The 19,534-nt window shown below is 34.5% G+C and overlaps 2 protein-coding genes across 2 annotated transcripts; both read left to right on the forward strand.

The window, feature by feature from the left end:
• The first annotated feature begins 3,781 nt into the window (after positions 1-3,781).
• HINT3 (histidine triad nucleotide-binding 3) lies at positions 3,782-7,986 on the forward strand. The gene is made up of 7 exons (XM_021419432.2): positions 3,782-4,131; positions 4,219-4,274; positions 5,161-5,218; positions 5,768-5,834; positions 6,794-6,849; positions 7,135-7,188; positions 7,284-7,986. The coding sequence occupies exons 1-7, from the start codon at positions 3,877-3,879 to the stop codon at positions 7,401-7,403; spliced, it is 666 nt and encodes a 221-aa protein (XP_021275107.1). The 5' UTR covers positions 3,782-3,876; the 3' UTR covers positions 7,404-7,986.
• Positions 7,987-9,010: 1,024 nt separating this feature from the next.
• CHIP (carboxyl terminus of HSC70-interacting protein) lies at positions 9,011-16,816 on the forward strand. The gene is made up of 8 exons (XM_021419182.2): positions 9,011-9,449; positions 9,539-9,606; positions 9,733-9,796; positions 13,857-13,928; positions 15,607-15,740; positions 15,867-15,999; positions 16,097-16,207; positions 16,298-16,816. Exons 1-8 carry the CDS (start codon positions 9,333-9,335, stop codon positions 16,421-16,423), a joined length of 825 nt encoding a protein of 274 aa, XP_021274857.1. The 5' UTR covers positions 9,011-9,332; the 3' UTR covers positions 16,424-16,816.
• The last annotated feature ends 2,718 nt before the right edge of the window (positions 16,817-19,534 follow it).

Consider the following 19,534-nt stretch of genomic DNA (forward strand, 5'->3'; position numbering starts at 1 on the left):
CATTTGATAGTAGTATCATTTATTCAAAATGAATCAAGTACCTAATTAAGCGCTTCATTTTCACTTGCTCGTTTTGAGCACTTGAATGAAAATGTAAACGGTAGCAAGGATGCAGTAGTTGCGCAGCCACATCCTGAAAATTTAGAGACAAGAATTTTCCAAAGACAGACTGTAACGCTACTCTGTCCAGCTGTAACCTCTTTTCCCACTTCTGCATGCGGATCTGGGCCTTATGACCTGTTGGTCTAAGGGGGCTTAGTTAGGATGAGAGTCGGCGTGGCCGTGTTATGGAAAAGCTTTGCTTTGTTGAAGCTGAAATTTGGGCTTTAAAGCTTTGAAGTGGAATTTTGGTACGTCTGCTTCATGTCAGTGTAGTGTTGCCACCGCTCATGACTAAACCCATAGGCCATAAGCCATCAGTTTGAAGCCAGAAAAGCCTCTATCCCACTTATCAATAAGGCAATACCCAAACTACCCAGAAACTAAGCCCGTCAGTCTAAACAGTTGACCAAATAGCCATACTCTTCAAACCCAAAACCCGCATTTGGTCCACCCAGCCTACTTGATGGTAAACGCCTAAATGCCTGCTTATCATCCTTCCTTCCTTGGTGTTAAAACACCTATAAACCAGTGTTGTATATTAATGTAACTAGAGTATGCCTATGAATTGCACTCGTGTAATGATAAAATAATATTTAGTGAAATTTATTGACATTTCAATAATCATATAGTTCTAAATAAACATTATGCTAAAAAGATTTATAAAAACCAACTTAACCTCTAAAGTAGTAAAAAGGATGATAAAGTTGAGATAAATTAACAACTAAAAATTATAGAACAACGTTATAATACTTTTAAAAACTTATCAAATCCAAACAGGAGAAAAGAAAGAGCAAAAAACTTAGAATCATAAAAACTTGAAACCCAGTTGCCCTTCGCTCTTGCAATACTCTTTTGAGAATCAAACAAACAGCTCGTAAATAAAAATAAAATATCATAATAAAATAAATAATAAATACAATCAACTAATAATCAAAAAAGTAAAACAACAACATCAAATATTACTCAACAGAAAGTAAATGAAAACATTAACAATGTATTTATAGGCTGATATAAAAGATAAGCCAAGATGAAATACAATAGAGATCTCTTGAGCAGCATATTTCATAATTATTTAAAAATTTAAAGAAAATTCAAGATGAACTATAGTATTCAAGTGATGTTTTCTCATCACATTTATATATTATAAACTTGAAGAATGTATTAAGAACAGATAAAATTAATCAACAAATCAAAATCAAAGCTGAACCACAATATTTTAGTGATATTGTTTGACATTCGAATATTGTAAATATTAGTATAAAACCATTCGTATAAACATTTATACAAAACATTCTCATAATTTTAAAGAATCCAATCTACAATAAATGAAAAGGAAAAGTTTGAACATAAGCCTAATCAAATGAGGGGATTTTTTTTTTTTATAATTAAAAGAAGGAGATTCGAACCCTACTCGTTAGGTAAGAGGATAATGCACCAATTAATTAGTCAAATAAAAGTTTAAACATGACTTACCCTTTCAAACTCACTCAAAGGAGATTTACCATTAAACATCTCAATGACGGTACAACCCAGACTCCAAATGTCAATAACCAGAGCAAGATTTGGGTTGGCATCTTTCTGCATGATAGCTTTTATGACCTACAATGGAATAACAACAGTAAAGAAAAGGAGTCAGAAATAAGAAAGCATCAAATATGTACATTATATCTTGTTCTATTGCTTTACGGATCAAAGCAATGAAAGAGAAGTGCTTACTTCCATTTAATGGGATAGAAAAGTATTGCTATACCGTTGTAGATTAGTTTAGATTTTTATATAATTTCGTATATTCATTACTTCACCTTAATAAGAGAGTTTGAAAACCCATCCGAATCATAATTCCCCTAAATCAAATAAAGAACTTGGGATTCGTTTCTTAGAAATCAAATAGAAATCACTCGCTTTTTAGATAAGGCTTGAGCATCTAACTACCTAAAAAAGTAAAATAAAAAAATGAAAAGGTTACATATGAACATCCAAATGCCTGGAAATTTCAAAAGATAAAGAGCAATGACTCAAAATTCTTGTTTTTTTTCCATATATTTCCTCGGGAATATATATGAACTATAGTACTTAAGATATATATGAACAATTATTTGTTAGTTAGTTTGATCACTATAATATGCATTAGATTTCCCATTCTAATACTGCACTTTGTGTCTAAATTAATTCCATTTTCTTAGTTAATTAGTATCTTCATATATTGAGTGTAATGTCACCCAGCGTTTTATTGTTGATTGGTTATCTGGATATTTCATTGGACATACAGAATATCCAACATCTCTAACAAGAATAGAACAACTAAAAGAAGAAACTCTGCCATCACCAGTTAAAAGCCAAGTAGTTAGAGAGCTTTTCCACCACTGCACACCGCAGAAACAACCCACCACCAGGAAAAGAGAAAAATCACCTACCAAGAAATAGAAAACCAAGTACAATTCATATACCGTTTGTGTGATTTCTAAGGGTTTGGTAGATTTATGATCTACTGTTCCTGTGTGGGTCTTATGTTTTGTCTCAAACAAGTGAAAAAAAAGTTTGGATTTTTGAGAGGTGGAAATTTGGTGTTTTCTCATTTTCTTTTGCTAATGGAAAGTGAATTGTGCATTTTTTGGTTTCTTGGTTTCATGCTTTTTGTTGAAAGAGTGAACAAAGTTACGATTTTGAGATGTAGGCTTAGTTTGATCTTGTTTGTTTTGCTAATTCAAAGAGTTTGCACTGTTTGATTTGCTAGTTTTTGTTTTTGAAGGAAAGGATGTTTAGTTGCTGGGAAAAGAGAGTAGATTAAAGAAATTTAAGATATTTAATAATGTGTCTGAATTTTCAACTACTAACTTAAATATTTGATTTCTCTTAATTAACCCTACACAATATGGTCTGCTTCATTTCTTTGCACTTAAATGCTTTAATGAACCTAACTTTTTTTTCTTTTTTCCCCATGCAAAAAATCTTTCAAAACAATTCAATCATCAAAGAACATCTTCACAGTAGGGTCTTTGCCCACTCCTTAATACCAAGACATTTTGGAATTTCACTCACAATTATGCCTCACACTACCTTATATTTTTTTGTTTACAGGCAACATGATGAATTGAACACTATGATGTTAACTTTTGTATATGTATAAGATTATAAACACTGTCTTATATTTTTTTGTTGACAAGCAGCATGATAAATTGAACACTACAATGTTAACTTTTGTATACACACAATATCTGTACAAACATAACAGCTGATCATGATCTTAATTTTGTTTATGGGGCATTCAATTTTTCTTCAATAGGTAGAAATGAATGTATACAATTATAAACAACTATTATTTACTCTTTCACTTTGTATTAAAATTGTAACTTTTTTGTATATACTTTTTGCCATAAACATTTCCTTCAACGGTTTTTATTTTATCTAAGCATAGCGCACGGGTCAATTCTAGTATTTATAATAAAAATATTTTTAACTAAAATCATTTCTAAAAAATTTTATTAATATTAATAATAAAAGATATTTGAAATGAAAAATTAAAAAATATAATGAATAAATACGAATTTTTTTTAATTAAAAAAATTTAGTTTGTTTAGTTTTTCAAACTATATTTATATTTTTAATTGAATGAGATTAGAAATTAATAAACAGGAAAGAAGAAAAATCATTGGTGGAAAACAGAAGACAAAATCTCACGTGGCTGGGATGCGGATAAGCCAACCCAACAACCACCAGCGACCTCGATAGTCCACCCGCATTTTCTTTGCTCTCGTTCGTCGCTCTTGAGGACGCATGCTTTTGTTTTTTTTACCAAAACACTTCTTTAAAAAACGATGCGGTAGCCAACTTCCTATGGAGGCTCGGAGGCTCGCCATCCTCTCTTCTCATCTTTGTCCTTCCGGTTCGGGCTCTGTTCCTGCCCGGTCCTCAACCGTTTCTGCTTCCGGCTGCGCGTCCAGCAGGCAGCCACTTGATTCCGATAGCAAAACTCTGCGAAACGACTGCGTTTTTTGTCAAATTATTCGCGGTGAATCCCCGGCTCTTAAGGTAAAGTAATCGTTTTTTCTTCCAGATTTAATTGTTCTCAGCTTAGTTCTAAATTTCTAATTTAACTTATTTATTTTTAATTGACAGCTGTATGAAGATGATATGTGCTTGTGTATATTGGATACGAGTCCTTTGAGTCGTGGGTAAGGTATCATCTTTCCTATGTTTTTTGCAATAAGATTTGATTATTTAGTATTTACTGTTTTAAACTCCAAGTAGCTAGCTAATAATAAGGAAATTATGTTCCGAAAATTGCGAAATTATGATAAATCCTGCTATTCTTTCTATTTTATGATGCTTAGCTTGCCATTAGGTTCTGATTGAAGCAGTAAAAGAAAACTGCATTTAGTCCAATTGGTGTTTGGTAATATTTCTCTAATACTTGTAAATAATTATGGTGTTTTGATTATTTATTTATATTAGGGCAGTCATTGGAAAAACAAATTCAAGGGCAGGTGCTGTTGGGAGAGAAAGGGAGCTGTGCTTTCAACTTTTTAAGGGCATTTTTGTTATGGATTTTGCTAATGAGTACCTTAGGGGCACTCTTTAAGATTAGTTAAGATACTAGTAATATTCTCGTCTTAACTGTAGTAGTTGACTGTTAATGTAATAAATTCCATTGCATTAGCAGAACATATTACTTAATATAGTAACCTTAAAGAGTGCCCTTAGAGCACTCGCGAGCAAATTCCTTTATTTTAACACCCCATTTGAGTGCAAAATGAAAACCTAGAGTTAAAAACTGTTATGGCCATGGTCCACAGTAGATTGGGATGCATTTTTTGCCCGGCTTTGTGGTTGGGCTGACAGCTGAGCTTAGTTGAGTGGTTATTCAACTTCACATTGATTTTGAGGTTGACATGTTGATCTTAGCCTATAAGTCAAAAGGCCTGCTAAGATAAAGGTTATAATCACAAATTTTTAGTGTTGATATGTTATCACTTCCATGATTATTTTTGGCATTTTACTTTTTCAGTGTTGATGTTAAACTAATCAGTTGGGCATACTTTATTTTTTGTTGTTTCCTAGGCACTCTCTTATTATCCCAAAGTCTCACTTTTCTTCCTTGGACACAACTCCACCATCTGTAAGTTCACTAGATGTTGTGTTTGTTATTTCTTTATGAATTGTACATATTGTTCAAGCATTCATGAGCACTTTCCCATAATACTAAACATTTTACATTGGGAATATTTATAGGATAAAATTTTTTTATACTTACAGGTGAGCAGATAAAAGTATTAACATGTGCCTCTGAGTTATGAAAGAAAGGTTGTGAAGACAAAGCAACGACATATTTTCCACTCTTTAACTTCAACAAAGATTTTTCTTCTTGTTTGTAAAAAGTGGATTCATTGTTTGTTACACATAGCGTCCAAGTTCACCAAGGCCGCATTAACTTCATAAATGCTAAGATATATAGCTATTAGTTTGGCTTTTGTGCTAGGTCCTTGTGAAACAAGTGTATATCATGCATTTGTTCATATGCTATCTCCATATGTATTGAAACATATTTCCATTCATGTAATCATTATGGATGAAGTATCATGCTGTACAAAATTGAGATTGGTTGATAATTTTTTAGAATAAATAATTTTTAAAGTTTCTTTTTATGTGTGTTCTGAGGAGCATTCAGGTGGTAGCTGCGATGTGTTCAAAAGTGCCTTTTATCGGCAATGCAATCATGAAAGCCACTGGTTCTGGTATGAGCTGCAGTGTCTTTGTTGCAGTTATAATCTAGAAATCACACTTCTTGTTACAGTTATTAGACTATATTATCTTAATATGTGTCAAATTTGCCATCAAGCTCACTTGAGGGTTTCTTTTTGGAAGTGCACTGGTTAAATCTTTGACCCAATACTAGATATCTTATCTTATGGGTTTGGAAGATTAAAACTAGCTGAAGCCACTAAAAGAAACAATCAGCCCGTATTTGTTTGCTGATCCTCATTCATTCTTTATAAAATTTATTTTGGAAATATGGATTACCAAACTCATAACTTCACCACTATGATTAGTACCTATCTGCGTATACTTTCACTAGTGTTGGTTTTCCACTATGCTGTAGGCTGGCAGCTGTTTTTTGTTATTACCTGCAGTCTATATAATGACAGAATTATCTGGTTGAAGTTTGTTTTTGACGAAGCTTTTTTCAATCTAGAAAAGAACTCTGACAGGCATTATTTTGCTCAAGAAAGTCTTAACCCAATGTAATTAGATTTAACCAATTGTATTCTATTAGGCAAGTTTGCCCTGTGTAATAAGCTACATTTTCACAACTTCTTGTAAGCATTCTCTCTCTCTCTCTCTCTCTCTCTCTATATATATATATATATATATATATAGATATATATATATAGATATAAACTTTGTTTCAAAGTGTATGGTAATTTAAAAGCTTCTTGTTTACGCTGTCATTTCAACTAGTTTTCTGCAAGGTAGATCATGCACATGATATAGGCAGCTTCAATACAATTTCTGTTACTTTGAGGAAAATAAATTTACCAACAGAACACTATGTTTACTAGCTGGCTAGTTTTTTCTTTTAATCTCTCTTGTGAAATGTGGATGACAACGTAATTTGCACTTGTTTGTGGTTGATATACGTGCCATAAATTCTATCATGTAAACTTACTTTAACTCAGAAGTTTGAAATGTGCAGATTCATTCAACTTGTTGGTTAACAATGGTGCAGCTGCTGGTCAAGTTATATTTCATGTAAGTGCCAGTTCTTTGTTTTCTAGTGTTTTTCCCTCTTGTGAATGTTTTTTTTCTCGGAGGAGGTGGTAAGGGTAGATTATGTTTCATGGCAACTAATTTGATGTGTCTCTACTTTCCAGGATCTGAATCTAATTGGATTTTCTTTATTGGACTGAATCTAAAAAGATAGAACTGTTATTGCCTGTTGACGGAATCATTTTCGTTTTGCCTAGCAGATTAGTTTAAATATCTATACTGAGTGAGACTGTTCTTGAGTGGTTTGTTTATGATATAAAATTTCAGACTCATATTCACATAATCCCTCGTAAAGCACGTGATTGCCTGTGGACTTCTGAGGTATGCTTCTCTTGCTTACTTGTTTTTGTTTTCTAGTCATGCAAGACTGGAGTAACCTTTCAGGAGAAATATATGACCTGTTGGAATGTTTACAGAGTTTGCACCGGCGTCCCTTAAAGTTGGACCAGGAAACATCAGGTCTCGCAAGTCGTGTTCGAGAATTGTTGCTAAACATTTCCGAAAAGAGCAAGGTTCAAGTGTCGAGTCTGTCATGAAATTTGTGGGATCAACGGCCTGCTGTAATCTACATGTGACACATCTTTGCATTTACTATACTAGTTTTTGTACCATAAAAGTAGATAGTCCATTCTTTCAAGAATCTTGTAGGACCTTCACGATGTTTCTGTTCTTTAAGGTAGAAATAGTTTCAGGCTGCATGAAAGGAAAAGGATAAAAGGTGAGTGGTATATGGAGTCGTCTCTTTCATCATAGTGTTGCAATCATTCTCATTCTTGCTTGTTGAAGACATGCTAGTATCGCAAAAAGTCACAATAACAATCACTGCTGCGTGATCATGCATGACGTCATTGTAGTGTGATTGTCTCGTATATCCTAGCAAGCTACATAAATCATCATCTCTTTAACATCTCTGCATCTTGTGGCTGCTCTGAATACGAAGTTTTCATGGATTGTGTGAAAATTGTTCGCAATCATATTAATTGTGCGAAAGCCTTTCCCTGTAAACTTAGTGGGGGTAATATATATGGATTGAGATGTTGAATCTCGAGTTGTGATGATATTGGTGATTTTGTTGTATTTCAAGGATGATAATAGTAAAGCTGCTGGATTATTTCTATGTGCCTCTATCTATCTGCCACATAGTTCAGCTGACCCTTCCTTTTAGGTTGTATGATTCAACCAACCTTAGCCATTATTTCGAAATGGAAACATTAAAATAAGAAAGAAAAGCTTGTCAAAATGGGATAAACTGCCCTCTTATGTCATAATAAGATTGTAGTCAGACATGTTCTAATCATGGAATTTTATTTTTTATTTCTCAGCAAGATGTTTTAATGAAATCCAACATCACTTTTATGGATTGGTGCTGCATGGGTTTAGCTTGTTACAATAGGTATCAGAAAATGGTGTTAATTAAGTGTGAGCTTTTACATTGTCTTGGTGAGATTTTGGTTTCTGGTGTGGGTTTTGATTGCGATGGTCCATGCCACGTGAAAATATGATTATTAAAGTTTAAGTAACAGTTTAAGTTAACTGTTATCAATAATTTGAGTTTAAGTGTTTGTAAATCATGTAATTTAAGTTAAAAAATTATTATAAAAATTAATTTTGTCATGAGTTGTGTTACAGATCTCATGTTAGTAAAAGATGAGATGAAGTAGGTACATAAATATGAATTTTTTATCATTTTTTAAACATATTTTTTGAGTTAAAAACGTAAATTTTTTACTATCTATAAGGTATGTTTTTGGGGTTGATTACATGAGCTTGAGTTTAAGTTCCGAATATGTTGAGAGTTTTTTATTTAATATTTTATCGATTAGAGAAAATGTATTTAAAAAAAATAAAAACATAAAAATAAATTAATGCTTCCACTATAAAATGAAATAAATATCTCCAACCAAGGTGTAGTTGTTATCCATTGACTCCCAAAGTGAATTTAAAAAATTGATTTTTAATCCAAATGCTCCTCCCACTTTCATTTTTCAGAAAAAGAAAACAAGGCAATTTATTGACAAAAAAGCTAACGACGTAAATATAAAGTTTCCTCCAGTGATATTCGGCTGTGAGAGAACTGCATCCCCAGCACGTGACGTGATCAGTGCCAAAGATGGGGAAAACTTAAATAGAGGGGCAAAGAGAGTTTTTTGTGTTGATGTGTGTAAGGGTCGTAGTTGTGAAATTTCTCAAAATTCGAAAAGCGTTGCGTGTTGGCGTTGCTTCCACTAGGAACGCTCTTGAACCCTATTCGAAACCGTGCTGCTTCCCGTCTCTCAATTTCATTTCACACGTTTAAATATAAAACTTGCCTTTCATTCCAAGCAGAAACTTCTAGACAAAGCGCAAGAGGAAGGAAAAACGCAGATTTAATTGGCGTTGCGAAAGACACAGATTTCATTTCAAGAAAGAGAAAAGCAAAGATCATCAGTTTACGCTTGACCGTGAAATAAAATATAAAGAAAAGAATGGGGCCGGGTTCTGCATTGAGCGCAGCGGCGAAACAAGCGGAGCAATTGAGGAAAGATGGGAATAATTATTTCAAGAAAGGTCGTTTTGGGGCTGCCATTGATGCTTATACTGAGGTAAACAAAACCTTTCTTATGTTTTATTTTTCGATTAATGGTTTTATTAGTTTTGTTTTGTAATTTTTTTTTAATTTTTATGTTTAAAGGCGATTACTTTATGCCCTAATGTTCCTGTGTATTGGACGAATCGCGCTCTTTGCCATCTCAGGCGCGAGTATGTACGCTTACCCATCCTTTTTTAAGTAATTCTGTTGACACAATGTACTTTTTTTTTAGGAAAAAAATGGTTTTTTAACGTGTTTTTGTTTCTTGGTATCATTTGGTTATTGGTTTCACGCAGTAATTGGTTGAGCGTAGAGCAGGATTGCCGGAGAGCTATACAGCTTGACTACAGTTCTGTGAAGGTAATCTCCTTTTTATATTCTGTTTTGCTGATTTTTTTTTTCCATTACGAACAATGCGTAATTAACCTGAAAAACCACGTACCCATGGACATCTTGAAAGAGTTTGGCTTCTTTCCTTGCTTGTTAGAAGGTTGCCTCGGGGCCCATTTGTTTTTTCTTGATTCTTCTTGGATGTAATAATAGATTATGTTTAGTGGAACAATGAGAAGATCTTTAGGTGAGCATTCATGTGTTTGAGGCTTCATGGGAAGCTGACATCGAGCTTCAACTCATCCTAGACTCCTTAATTATTTCCCAAGGAAATGAGTCAATTTTAATTTTTTACTGCCCTTTCAAACTTCAATCTGAAGTCTGAATAAGGTTCAAAATAAGGGACAGATTGAAGCAAATTAATGGCATCCATCAGTCAAGCTGCACCAAATATCTTGATATGTTAATCTTAGGATCAATCCTAACAATAGCCAACTTCAAATCACAATTACTATTCTCATTTTTTATCATAAAACCCTTGGAACGAAAGATACTTGTACACTTGATAGGCACACTATCAACTTAGGTGATCTCATTCCCACCACCACCCTCTAATCCATCTCTAACATCTAAATCACCCATTATCATAGTAAATTGGTGAGCACTACCATCCTTTCCAATGTCATCTTTATCCTCAATGTCTTCTAGAGGATCCCCTATTTGAACATTTCCATTTAAGGGTTCCACAAAGTCTTGGTATACTAGTAAGGCTTGTTGTGGACATTGTGAAGCTATGTGACCTATACCATGGCATTGAAAACACTAATTGAAGAACTTCTAGAAGTCGTAGAACCATTAAGACCACTAGGATTAAGTGAAGACAATTCCTTGTTCTTTGTAGTGTAATCATTTTTATGCTCTGAGAATGAGGCTTCTCTAGATTGATCATTGCCAAACTCAAAGAAGTCCTATGTTGGGAAACAGTTAGTATATATCTCAGCAACTAAAGCACTCTGGTAAGCTTTATCTAAAGAAGCTGGAGTAGACAACTCCACAACCCTCCTAATCTCCTCTTTAAGGGCATGAATAAGTCTTCAAACTGTATGAAAAGGTTCTTCCATCATTTGCACCCTTAGCATAAGTTCATCAAATATGTCCATGTAACTTGACACAGTAGTGGTTTGTCTAAGGCCTACCCGTTGGTGATATAACTGACTTCTATGGTAGGGGGTAAATACTTATCTTTTAATTTTTTTCTCATTATAGTGCAGTGAGTTATAGAGGCTTGCCTAAATTTTCTAGGGTCTGTTGGACACCATTCTGGATTTCTTGGTTGCACTTACTAATTTCATTTTAGCAAACCGCAGTTTTTCTATTCATTCAGGTGACGCACTAAAAATAGTCCTCTGACTCTCTGGCCAATCTAAGAACTCATTAGAGTTCTTTTAAAAGATCACAGATCAACCTTATCTAATTTGTGAGCATCAGAATTTTCATGATAGTGCCTATCATTTATTTCTACCATACCTAGGTAATCTTCATGCTGCCTAGAGAACGCCTATAGCCCTCTTATGCCTATGGAAATTTCTAGGACCCTTAATATGTAGACTATCCAACTCAAATTCCCTTCGAGCGTCAGAATCTTTACCAGTTCTAAATGATTCTTTAGAATGATATGCATGCTTGGAACTAGATGGACCACTCACAAACTCTTCATCACAATCAATTGCGTCATCCTTTGACTTTGGAGGGTCTTGGGTTTGTCTAATCCAATGACCCCTATCAACTTGTCTAAGAATTTGACCATTCCCAAAGTTTGTTACCTTTACTAGATTTTAGAGGTACAGATGCTTTTTAGTCAATTTTATGGGTTCAACCTCCTAGCTCAGTTTACATTCATTCAATTTCCTTACTATTTGATTTAACTTTTGATCCATAGCAGATATTGCTGTTCCACAGAGCCCATTTTACCTCTAAAAGAGGTCATTAGCATCTTTTTTTTTTTTTGGAGGTAAAATTGAGGCTAGAACATTTTGGGGAAGAAGATTGTAAATCAAAGTGGTCAGAAGCTTGGGACATGGTTTCAAGATGCTGAGATAAAAAAATAATAAAAAAAAGAAATTGAACTAATAATATGAAATTTAATCTACAATGATGCACGTACGCAAAACTAACTAATTCAATGCTAATGACATGTCACAATATGATTAGAGGGGGTTGGTGTAAGAATATATAGATTAGCTCATTGGTTTTGTACTTCCTTTTATGCTAAATTATAAATAAGTTTAAATTATAAATATAGTCCCTGCACTCTATCTAAATGTTGGATTTAGTCTTTCTAGCATAATCGTACAAATCGAGTCTCTATACATTCAAAATTTGTTAATGTTTGTCCAATCGTTAACACTGTCTAGCTTCTGCCTTTAAAGTTGTTGATGTGACGTTAACCGGTGCTGATGTGGCATTGACCAGTGTTGATGTGATGTTTATCAGTGTTTGATGTGGAATTGATGGGATTTCAATAGTCAAATTATGAATTTCGTCTCTATACTAAAACGTTGGATTTTGTCCTGGTCCTCTATCAAAAATGTTGAATGTAGTCCCTGTACTTTATCAAAATGTTGGATTTAGTTCCTATACTATACCAAAATATTGGATTTGGTCTCTGTATTCTAGTAAAATGTTGGATTTAGTCCTGTGTTATAGTTCATCTAAATCAAATCTCTGTACTTTGAAAATTTGGTAAAGTTGTTAGCACCCTCTAACTGTTAGTCTAATACTTTCAAAATTCTAGTAAAATGTTAATCTAATTGTTAACACCATCAAGTTTGGTCCATTAAAGTGTTGACACAATGTTAACCATGTTGGCATGATGTTGACCAAGTTGACGTGTCATTCATCAATAATGACATGGAGCTGACCAGTATTGATATAAATGATATGGAATTTTTGGGATTTTAAACCTTAAAAAATGTGATGTGATTTTTTAGGTGGCCACCTGACACTAATTGCTACCCAAACAGTTAAAAGTCCCAAATATACATTAAACACTAAACTAATTAAGGTTAAACAACCAACAAAGAAATAAACAAGGGTTTAAAATAAAATGTTAGCAATTCATTAAACCAATTAGGATTAAAATGTAGTGAATCCAGAGAGAGAAACTCCATCGAAATGTAAGAATTGATACTTATTCGATTGAATGGGTGATTTTAGCCATTTGCATCAAACTTCTCATAACCTTGATTGTTATAGGAATATGAGAGAACCAAAAGTTGAATGATGTAGAGAGAGAATTGGAAGAAAAGGAAAGAATCGAGACATGGCATCTAAAGAAGGGTTAAAAATTTTTGATAGTGTTTGAGAGAGAATCTGAAAGAGGTGGAAGAGAACCAAAAGTTTTGTAATGTAAAAACAGAATCAAAGGACACTGGCACAAAGTGGAATTTGAAGCAAAGTTTGAAGAGATTTGCACAGGTTAATGTAAGAAATTGTTGTTAACTTTTTTGGATTTTTATTTGTCTATTACCGTTTGTGGTCCTATTAGTGTTTAGGAGTTCTATGTTAGCACCAGTCAATGTTGTGTTAGCATCGGTCAATGTCACATCAGCAATTAACTTTGACGAAAAAGCTTGACCATACTAACAATTGGAGTACATAAATTTAGAATTTGACCTGTAAAATCTAAAAAATTCCACATCAATATTGCTCAATTCCACATCAGCAACTTAAATGGAAGAAGCTTGATGGTGTTAACAATTGGACTGACATTAAGGAATTTAAACAGTATAGGGACTCGATTTATACAAATTATAGTAGAGGGACTAAAATCAACATTTTGGTGGAGTCCAGGGACTAAATTCATAATTTGACCTAAAAATAACCTATAGTGAGTCTCACATAGAACCTTCTTTTTTTCTCTAACTTTCTAACCTTTTTCCTACTGGCTTTAGCTGCGTTGTTATGTCCATTTTTGTTTGTTCGTCCCTCAGTAACGGGAGTTTGGCTTATTTTAAGCTTTGTATGCATATCCTTTTCCTGTACTATTTCAAGTAACAGTGTTTAGTTACATTTTCCTCCTGCATGACAGGCACACTACATGCTGGGACTGGCCTCGCTAAAGAAGGCAGAATCTGATGAAGGGGTCAAGGAACTACAAAAGGTACGAGTGACATGTTAAATCTTTCTGTTTCTTAAGAATCAGGAACAATATGCAAATGAAACCATTAAATTTTGTAGGATTGTTTTGATATTCACCTTTTCCATATTCTTTGAATTAAATGGACAGAAATCTATGTGTATTAGAAACAGTTATCTTAGTGCTTCACTTTAATTTATTTTGTTTAAGATTGTTTAAGTTACTATGTGCAATCATTTTTCGTGTTTTATTTATCATCACATATGATATGCACCTGTTACACTATTGTATTGATGTTCTTGTTATTTCCTTCTCATTTAATGTCAAGACAATTGCATTTGATATGTATATTTATATTGGGTGCATTCACATCCATATTTTTAACATTGCTGCTAATGCTCAAATGGGAATGAATTAACTTCAACAGATGTATTTCTTGATATCAGAGCTCACTATTCTTGTGGAGTATGTGCCTATTTGGTCCGGCTTTTGCCATAACTTCTGTATCATGGAAGGCTAAAATTAGGCAAGCATGGGTTTCTAGAAAAACAGCTTTTAGTTTCTGAATAAATTTAAAATAAGCTTTTAGAGACCCAAATCTGAGGCCCCAAGTTGGAGATTTTGAGAAAGTTGCCCTGAGATGCTTAAAGACATATTTAATGAAAATTTTGAATTAACATAACAGTCATAATTTCAATATGATGGTGCTTCTCGAAAAGCTGTACCTTGCACTTTTCAATGAATCTCCACCCTGGTCAAATGAGCTCTATGTTTAGTTATGTAATTGCAAAAATTTTTGTACCGTAATTGATAGTATCGTGGGGCAGCCATTTTTTTCTTTCTTTTTCAAGTGTAGAAATTTCTCTGTAGTCAAAATGCTTTTTAAAGTCTAGTAGTAGTTGAGCAGGGCATAGTTTGGTATATATTGGGTGGAATCTATATTCCACTAGTGTGTTTTTAGCTTTTTTTTTTTTATTTCCTTTATCCTTTAGGACTTAATTGTAGCAAGCAAGTTGCTGTATAATTTTTGAAGGGGACAGAAGCCACTTTCATGTACCATAAAAAAATGGAGTTTCTCTGGTTTTTAATTTGTCTGCTATTATGATGGCTTCATTTGGTATATTTTGTTATATGGGCTTGGATCTTTAACAAAAAGTGTTGAGTCAGCTTATTATGTTGATTGATTTCTTCTTAGCTGAAGCTTTCACCATCATAGTTTGGTCAAGGGAAGAGGATTGTTGACAGAAAGAAAATGATTGCTGAAAATTCATTTTGATTTAGGATGCATTTGAGAGCTTTTCCTTTTTTGCTGTCCTTTCTTGCAAGGGACCCATCAGAGCATTGAACGGAAAAAACCAAAGAAAAAGATCATCTGTTGAGGAAGATCATTTGTCAGATTTTGCACAGAAAACATCATCTTGTCATCTGTTGTGTTTCCAGCTATTTTGGTGATTCTTTCTTGGCTTTTGTATTTAGCACCTTGGTCTTTAGCTTGTATAGCATAGAGGTTAAAAGGATGAATATGAGGTGTATTATGATAACCATAGCAGGCATTTGTTTAGGTCCATGGTGTGGACAAGCAGGTTTAGGATTATTGCATAATTTTGCTTTCAATGTGATTAAGTGTTGTGAATACTATAATGAACAGTTCATTAGGCTGTGCATTTAGTCCCGGTTCTTGCAGACTAACTTGCTTATGTAGGCAATGGATCTAGGAAGGGGTGCAAATCCAAAGGGTTATATGGTGGAGGAGATTTGGCAGGAGCTTGCAAAAGCAAAATACCTGCAATGGGAGCATGCATCAACCAAACGTTCATGGGAATTGCAAAGCTTGAAGTATGTCATCCCTGTGAGTTAGTCATTTGCTTTGAGGGGAAAGATCACCTCTTTTAAACATTTTTGACAGAGAATTTTTCTTAATGTTTATTGTTGCTTCATACAATTCTTTCCTGTGTCTCTCAGGGAAGTTTGTGAAATTGCTCTTAGAGAAAAACCTATTGTTGATGGTTCTTATTCAGAAGATGATCGTTCAAAACATCTGGAGGCTCTGGGACTAGTGTTTAGGGAAGCTGGTGAAGCTGACCTCCCTAGTGAGGTGGGAATCTGGGTTGTTTATTTTATATATTTTGTTTCTATTTTCATTTATACATGTTATATTATATTGTGGTATAGATACTGATAGATAGTTTCAGGTGCCGGATTACTTGTGTTGTAAAATCACACTTGATATTTTCCGTGATCCTGTCATTACTCCAAGTGGAGTTACATATGAGAGAGCGGTGATCCTTGACCATCTTCAAAAGGTGACATGTGCTTTGGAGATATTGGATGCCTAGGCTTAGATACCATTTCTTTTTAACACTAACATTAATCATTGACTTGCTGGAAACCAGGTTGGTAAGTTTGATCCAATCACGCGAGAGCCACTCAATCAATCCCAGCTTGTACCTAACTTGGCAATGAAGGAGGCAGTCCAAGCATATTTAGATAAACATGGTTGGGCTTACAGGGCGAACTAAAGGACGAATGTTCTGATAATTTTGCTGAACATGCGATGACTTAGCTAGGGTGATGACAAGTATTGTGAAGATATTGGTCAGAGCTGCCGCATCTGTTCGGTATATATCATCAAACATGTTTGGTAGATATAGATAATTTTGTGTTGGCTTCAGTGTGTAATGCCATGCCATTTACCAGGGCATGTGATCGTCTGGAAATGTACAGTTATTCTTGTAACATTTACTTGACATTGTACAGATTTAGTTAGTAAAACTAAATCATGCTATAGATGAGTGGCCTTGTAAGGGTTGGAAAGAGACCAATTTACATTGCTACAGTGGGGAATGTCGGTTCTTTGTCAGGACTAATGGGTGCATGTTTCATCTATCAATTTTTACGGTTTTGTTCTATAAGATATCTATTTTAGTATATGTGGGGCCATGTCATCCTTGTAATTCTTGGTAATCGGAGTGGCTGTGAATGAAAATTTTGAGCTTTTGATAGTCTCAAAGATAGATCCATCTCCGAAGTCTACTACTCTTCGATGGATAGGTGGTCCTGTAAAACCCAGTATCCTCCAAAACCTAAAATTACACATATCCCCCACCAACCATCCTTGCCGCTGAAACAAGCTTTTTAACAAGATATTTCGCCATCTGCGACTATAGTAAAGATCGGTATCTCATGTGTTGACAGTTGCACGGTCCCAATGTGAATGTCATGGCTAGCTATGAGTTTTAATCCTTATCTGCGTAATTGCATCCTTGAAGCACATGAAGCATTTCAACCCGTAAACACACTCATTTTTCAAAGAGCTACCTCGTAATCTTATCTGCTCAATCTTCATAGTCTGCACTGTTCTACAAGAAGCAGGGCAACATAATTCATCTTTGCTCTGATTAAGGGTCAAAGATTTTGAGTACCAAGATGTATAGAAATGTTTTAAGTAGAGTCGGTTTACATTGTAGAATAGAGTGCAAATATTCAAATGTTTCATCAAGCATTCCGAAAGGTTCACCATCGAAGCATACAATTCATCCAACATGGCGATTCTTATAGGGTGGGGCTAAATGAATAAAAAGAGTTTGGTGTTATCACATCAACGATAGCAACAACTTGAATAACTATCCGAGAAATGACTTAAAATAAAGTCTATGCATTGCACATTACCCATCTTGATCTGTCCTGAAAATAACCCATCAGCTAATCATCTCAATAGTTCGAGGGTGGTGATGGCGCCGCATGAATAAAAATATTATTTCCCCACCAAATAAAGTTTAAAATTTGGAATGATTAACGTTTTGAACTTGGGTTTCAATAATTCCTTGCCAAAAAAGTCCTCTCTGGGAAATTCTTGCTTACGTGTTGTTGGGCCTTCTATTAAGAAAGGGGGACAACCTCGTTAGCACATTGACTCTTCTTCAACTGTTACCAAGAGAAGGGAAGGGAAGAGGGAATTGAATGTCTGGGAAGTTTTAATATTAATGAATTAAATCATTGTTGTTTTTTCCTTTTATCAATTGAGCTAAGGAAGAAGATAGATTTTGGCCTAAATCAAATTAGAAGTTGCTTATTCTATTATGGTTGTAATCAAATTTAGAGAGTTATACTTTAATATTTGGGTAATTGATTAGTGAATGATTTTTTGTTTAAAAGTAAAAATTTAAATCCTGATTTTTTAATTATTAAAAAAATATATTTAAAAAGTTGGTTTTTTTCTTTCAAAAAAAAATTCTGATAGCATAATGAGTGACATCTTCTCTTGAGTTGGTTTTCAAAGATAGGGATCAAAAGGTGGACCACTGCCTAAAGTTTAATCTTACTGTTATTATATTATAGTATTAATTTGAACAGTCTCTAACTAATCTTAAGTATGCAAGCCTTAATGCCCAAAACTCAGGTAAATATTAAGAAGAAAAATGGACATGTTTCCTGCGGATGGATAAAGACATAATTAAACCAATGAAATGGGGAAGGGTGGGGTTTCAATTTGTTATATCCCATCTTGTGTCGGTGAGGAATTTTTGTAACTCTATGCAAACAGTTATAGGTAGGTAGCCTGATAAATTTGACTAAGCCCCAAAGATTGTGCAGATGTTTGATTATTAGCATTGACAAAAACGGTGGAAGGGAAGGGAAGGGAAGGGAAATTAAGAATCATGGAATCTGCATTTATGTGGGTATTGTGGTCTGTGGATGAGGAGGAGGAGGTGGAGGATCCATCCACTCTATTTCACTCCTTTTCTTATGCACCTTTGGTAGTAGTAGAGCAGGTCACCTCAATGGGTTGTTTTCAATACACAAGCTTTTGTTTGTTCCAAACAGGGTGGTTTCCAATGGATGCCTTTCATTTATTTTTTGTTTCGAGTTTTCCATGAAAAGATTCTAATTTTTCATTTAGCCATCCATAAGTGAATGAATAGACCATCTTCACATAACTTGCAAACACCAAAGGGCCAGCACATGGACCAATTATTCAGTCATATCTTATCGCATCAACCACAATAATTCAACAATCATACATCAATAGTTGTGACTCTTGATTTTTTTTGTTCCAGGGATAAATATCAAATATTAGTTGTATTTGCTTGGTTTCAGATTTACACAGATTAGTCATTTGTTCACATGTAAAAAGAAATGTGCGAAGTGGGTTTTTCTTATACTTTTAGTTATGGATGGATGTGATTTGCGAGAGTACAAGTGGCACTCACCACTCTGTCCATGTGTACAACTACAGCACGGGACAAAGCATGCACATCCCTCCCTTTGGAAGGTTGCGACTTGATGGATGGCATGAGCCGTGAGCCATTCCGGTCGGCAAGTGGCACATGGTAGACCCATTTTGGTGGTTGAATTTGTTTGATTTAGCATACAACACTAACGGCCTCTCTGTACTCTACCCGGAGCCCTCCCGGATCTCCCATGCATGCAGCTAAGAGGGCAGCAGAACCAAGTGTCACTTGGTTGAGTTTTTTCTTCTGAGCTCCAACATTCCATGGGCAAATGATTCTGTCTTGTGATAAAAAGGTTAAAAGTTTTAAAATGAATATCTACTTTTTGAAGTCTTTCCATTGCTCTGGGGTGGTATGTTTTTGTCCAGATGATGATGTTGTCAAACATCCCATGAGTAC

This window comes from Theobroma umbraticum, unplaced genomic scaffold, assembly GCF_002168275.2.
Source record: "Theobroma umbraticum cultivar Fairchild unplaced genomic scaffold, ASM216827v3 scaffold_44.0, whole genome shotgun sequence".
In the NCBI taxonomy this organism is placed as follows: Eukaryota; Viridiplantae; Streptophyta; class Magnoliopsida; order Malvales; family Malvaceae; genus Theobroma; species Theobroma umbraticum.